The following is a 5,000-nucleotide window of genomic DNA, read 5'->3' as shown; positions in this document are numbered from 1 at the left end:
ATTTCACACATTTTGGCAATTTGTCATTTCTAGGACTGTGGGTAGAAGAGGGGGGGGAGAATTATTTCTTTAGTTTGACTTGCCAAGAACAGTGATGAGGGCTCAGGCATCCCCATCTCTTTCCAACGCAGTGAAATGGCCACTCTCACCAGTGTGGAATGTATATATGGGCTTTTCACAAAATAGTATTTCACCACAGTGTAAGGAAGAAAGCAATCTAAAAGCAGCAATATTTAAATGCAGTATATAGTATGTTCAAACACTGTAAAATGCTTAAATATCACTGTGATATATTTCAATATATTTTGGGTATATACCCTTTCTGTAACCCCACCACCAGACAGCCCTGTTTCCGTCAGTGCAGTCCATCTCTTTGTTAGTGTTTTTATCTTTCGCATTTCCTTTGTCCTTTCCAAAGATTGTCTGCCGGTTTGGGACTGAAACGCGTTTGCCTTTAATCCCTCTCCTGAAGTCCCTCCACTGCCTCCACTGCCTCTCTAAACGGATAAGGGCGGACTCCGATCAGATTGAAGTTGCCGTTGTCTCTGTGAACTCTCTCTCTCTCTCTCGACGGCTCTCGTTTCGGGATGAGAAATGTGTCGGGGGAGGGTGATGAATGGGGATTTCTGACACGCGTGGCCTCCTCTCCGTTCTGGTGAGAGTAGCAGTCATATCGAGAGGAGAGCAGGCCGAGAAGGGGCACCGGGAGGCTGTTTTTATAACTTTGACCTTCAGCCGTGGTGATTAATTACCAGGAGAGCGCTTGGTGTCAGTTAGCCTGTGAACTGTGTGCCGTAAGCCTAGCCCATCTGCTGCGGGGCGACAGATCCTGTTTGCCTGATTAAGGCAGCCATTAGGGCTGTGATGTCACACTGATGGAGAGCTGTCGCAATATGGCCGCCAGACGCCTCCGTCGCCATATGGAGGACGAGCGCCGTCGCCAACGACAACCAAGCTCAGGGCTCGAAGAGCGCGTCAACTTCAGATTAAAATAAATATATAAATAAATACATCTCAAGACTGCCAATCACAGCCGACTTGGCTGAACGGTCTTAAGCCTTTGTGTGCCAGTCTGCCACAGTCATTCAGATTCCAATTACAGTATGTTGTTTTTAAGCATTTAGAATGTTTTAGTTCTCTTAAATCTCTGGATCCCACTTTAGAAGAATGGCGTATCCATATCTACTATGTAAATGGTATGGCATATACGGTACCTTGACTCCATAAACTTCAGCCACATAACCATCATTTTCTAAACAATCACATCAACTCCGTCAAGGCAGGTTGAAAGCCAAGACCGTGATTCAAACACGAATAAGTAAAAACGGGTAAAAAGAACCCACTCTCTTGAAAATCTTACCAGTGTCTAAACTGGCATGGTCCTGTCAAGCCCATCAGCATGAATGCTCAGTAATCTCCAACAGTCAGGCGTGTATCTAACGATCTCCCGTGATCTCCCCGTCTGCGTTCTGAGGCCACGCCTTGCGTTTGACAAATTCCTCCTCTCGGTGTCTGCGTTTCAGTGGACTGCCTGGACCCCACCTGCTCCGGGAGGGGCGTGTGCGTGCGTGGGGAGTGCCACTGCCTGGCGGGCTGGGGCGGCCCCGGGTGCGAGAGCCCCAGAGCGTCCTGCATGGACCAGTGCTCGGGCCACGGGGCCTACCTGCCCGACAGCGGCACCTGCAGCTGCGACCCCAACTGGACCGGGCACGACTGCTCCACCGGTGAGTGCCTCTTACCGACGCCAGGGGCCCGTCTGGTGCCACTGCTCTCCACAGACCCGGCCCTGTCTGTCCCTGTACGGAGTCTAGTGCTTCATCCGCCGTCAACACCGGCTAATTTCACTCATTAGTTCTGCCTCGTGGCTGACGAATTGCGCTAATTAGCAAATACAGGTGATTGGAACAAAATACCAGGGAGGACATTTCCTTTTTGAACCTGGATTTTCCACCTCTGGTAATTGATCGATTAATGCCACTGATTGGCTGGAGGTTTTTCTCACATTGTGTCCCAGGTCCTGTTTGGAGGAGAATAATTAAAAGCAGCAGTACTATTGGCCTTTAAGGCCAGAATTGAGTATCTTGGGCCCTGTTTCTCAAATCGCTGTCTTCGAGGACTGAGAACTTCTGGGAGTCAGGTGTGAAGCCAATCTGGCCAATCAGCAGCACTAATTGTTCAGTTAATTACCTGCGAGAAAAGGAAACCAGGGCCAGATTTTAGGATCCCTGATCTAGGGTATAGGGAATCCTAAAGGGATTATACTCTCCAGGTGTTTCAGTGTAACTGCACGTAGAACATGCCAACTACATGATGATGCCACTGGGGCTTCTTTAAACAGTGATATTTCTTTATTTATTTATAATTACAGGGAATAATGCTCATTGTTCAAATGAGAAATGGCTGTCTTTCAAAGACATTTTCAAAGAGAATGTGAAAGTGTTATAACTTTAAATCAGATGTACTTGAACCTGGTTTTGTTTTTATTGCATTCAGTGCTTTAGATGCATTTCAATATTTGCTCCTAACTTAACTTTTTCATTTCTCGGAAACAGTAAGTATCGTACGTTCTCCGTGCCTTCGTTTTCCCAGAATGCATTGCTATTATTGACTAAGTCCTTCTGAGTCATTATGCTTTAAGAATGTGGAAAGTTTTTTTTTTTTTGTATTTAAACCAATGTCTCTCTCGCTGCGTGATCTGATTGTCTTATTTTAATGGTGAGCCACCACGCTGAGATCTTCTCCAGAGATAAGTACTGTGGCTGGGGAAAAATAAGAAACTCATTCTCATAAACGCCAAAGTTATTCATATTGATGATGTGATTTCGCAGAAACTTTAAAAACCTGCAAACGAAGCGGGGCTTCAGCTTTTCCCTGAGAGGTTTCCTACGTGTTACCGAGCAGATAACGGAAAGACAGGAAGCAGCTGTGAAAGGCGAGGTGATGTCACCGCTCCGGTTTCGGCCCCAGGGTTGGCTGTCCGTCGGCGTGATGGTGAATTAATCTCCCTCACGACTGATGCATCTCTGAAAATGGCACCCAGGGATCCTCCACAGATCCTGTACTTCAGATGCAGGATTATATCCGTCTCTTGACTTTTATTTTGCTTCTATTTTTCCCTGTCGAATGCCAGAGACTTATCTCTGATGCATCCACAATGATTTTTTTGCGCAGAAACGCAATATGCTATATGTCTCACAGGGAGTTAAGAATCAGGGGATTATGGGTCATTTTCATTTTACAGCAAAGTGAGCATACGCTAAATTTAGGCTTCGGGTCTCCAGGCTTCAAGCAAGGAAACGATTGGACATTTAACCCCTCGCGTCTCCAACCGGCCACAAAACAGTGACCTATCGGTGATCAATATTGGTGCCGGTAAATAATTAAAACCTCTGCTGGGGGACTTCAGAAGAGCTGTGGCGTCGTAGTAGGCCGGTTTATCAGAACCAAGTGCGATCAGTGCGAGGGAAATGTTGAAGATTATTTTGATAAGCCCAGTGAACACTTGGCATTTACTGCTTTGAATGCCGTGTCACTCTTTGACTGGCTGACCTTTGAGGTAATCCTGGGGATTTGAGGACTATGCTCAGTCGGGGTGTTCTGGTGTGACCGAGAACACTGTACTAAAGTCGCTCCGTGTTCTTCTTCTCTGTCTGTCCTCGCACCGGGCGCAGAACGGGTAGTGGACCAGCAGATATTTGGGTCTGGTTGAGTGGTAGCCATGGTTACAGCAGTGGGGGAGTGGTAGAGGGAGCCGGGTGCTGCTGTAAGTGGTGGGTTATGCTCTGGCCCTGGTGAGGTTGAAGATCTGAACTTCCGCAGCGCCCCTTGTGGTCTGGAGGACCGTGCGGGCAGTCAGAGAGAGCTCTGTCTCACCTGTCGAATTTCCGATGAGCTCATATGGAAGCGGTCTTCATATCTGCCTATAAGACACTGTTTAGTTCAGATTATAAACCTTTTTTTCCGAGATGGCTTTCAATGTCCTCACCCATTACTCAGAGCTAAAGCATAAATCACTCCTTGCTGAAGTAAGTGCCTGCCGCTTTTGCGCCAGTTTTTCCTGGAAAAATTGGGACAGCGCCAGCCTTTTTCTTCAAACACTGGAGAAACCATGACAGGGGTATCATCACACCCAGTGTTTTCAGTAGTGCGGCTTTCCTGCTCATTTCAGAGTGAACAGGCCGTACCACAGTAATGAAGATCCCAAGCGCTTTGTCACTTATGTTATCTGACAATCAGTTCCTCTTCAGTTTAGGGTAAACGGTTTTGTTCTTGTATGTGTGTGTGTGTACAGCTCTCCTGGAGATGGTGTGTTTTCACACTTGTGTGGAATTCTCCCTCGTCATGGGAAAGATACTGAGATCGATATCTGTATGGGTTTTTAAGCCGCATCCTCTTTCGCTCGATATCCGTATGGCTTTGTAGCCCTCACCCTCTGTCATATACACAGCATATGTGTTCATTTTTCCGTTTGACAACCGAGTGACAGTAAGCTGCATCTCTTAAAAGTGCACATTAATTGTCTGGCTTAAGAATTAATGTTGTTTTGCTTTGCAACTCTGGTTCCTAAAATAAATGATCGATCGATGTAGAGTAAGTGAACATTGATCATCACAATTGCTTCTGCATTTCTCAATCTTCTCCTTTCCAAGTCTACTGCCTGTGTGCTCTCTTGATGGAGGTGTGTGTGTGTGTGTGTGTGTGTGTGGGGAGCCTAGACAATTTTAAGCGCTGCTGAATGGAATTTTATTAAAAAGCGTGTAATTGAAAAGTTGCATGTCAATTTGAGCACGATTTGCCTAATACTGGAAAGGCTTGTCCAATAATTAGGAGGGAGGGGGAGGGCGTAATGTTTCTTTATGTCTCCCCAGAAAAGCCTTTCTCTCACCCAATTTAATTTCTAACTATGACAAAAGAGTGTGGGTAGACTGTAATTGATTCATTAGTGGGTCTGAATTGACTGAACCAGCCGTGCGAACCCAGATCAGCCGAGGGTGTGAAGC

General features: G+C 46.4%; 1 protein-coding gene across 1 annotated transcript in view; it reads left to right on the top strand.

The window, feature by feature from the left end:
* The window catches only part of tenm4 (teneurin transmembrane protein 4), a 233,562-nt gene that overhangs the window by 142,439 nt on the left and 86,123 nt on the right, over positions 1-5,000 (top strand). The window contains exon 14 of the mRNA XM_061216776.1: positions 1,524-1,724. Coding sequence (XP_061072760.1) covers positions 1,524-1,724 — 201 coding nt within the window. The remainder of the gene's footprint in view (positions 1-1,523; positions 1,725-5,000) is intronic.

Source organism: Conger conger, chromosome 13 (assembly GCF_963514075.1).
Source record: "Conger conger chromosome 13, fConCon1.1, whole genome shotgun sequence".
NCBI classification, from domain to species: domain Eukaryota; kingdom Metazoa; phylum Chordata; class Actinopteri; order Anguilliformes; family Congridae; genus Conger; species Conger conger.
The sequence above is the reverse complement of the archived record's forward strand: the minus strand, read 5'-3'. Positions and strand labels throughout refer to the sequence as shown.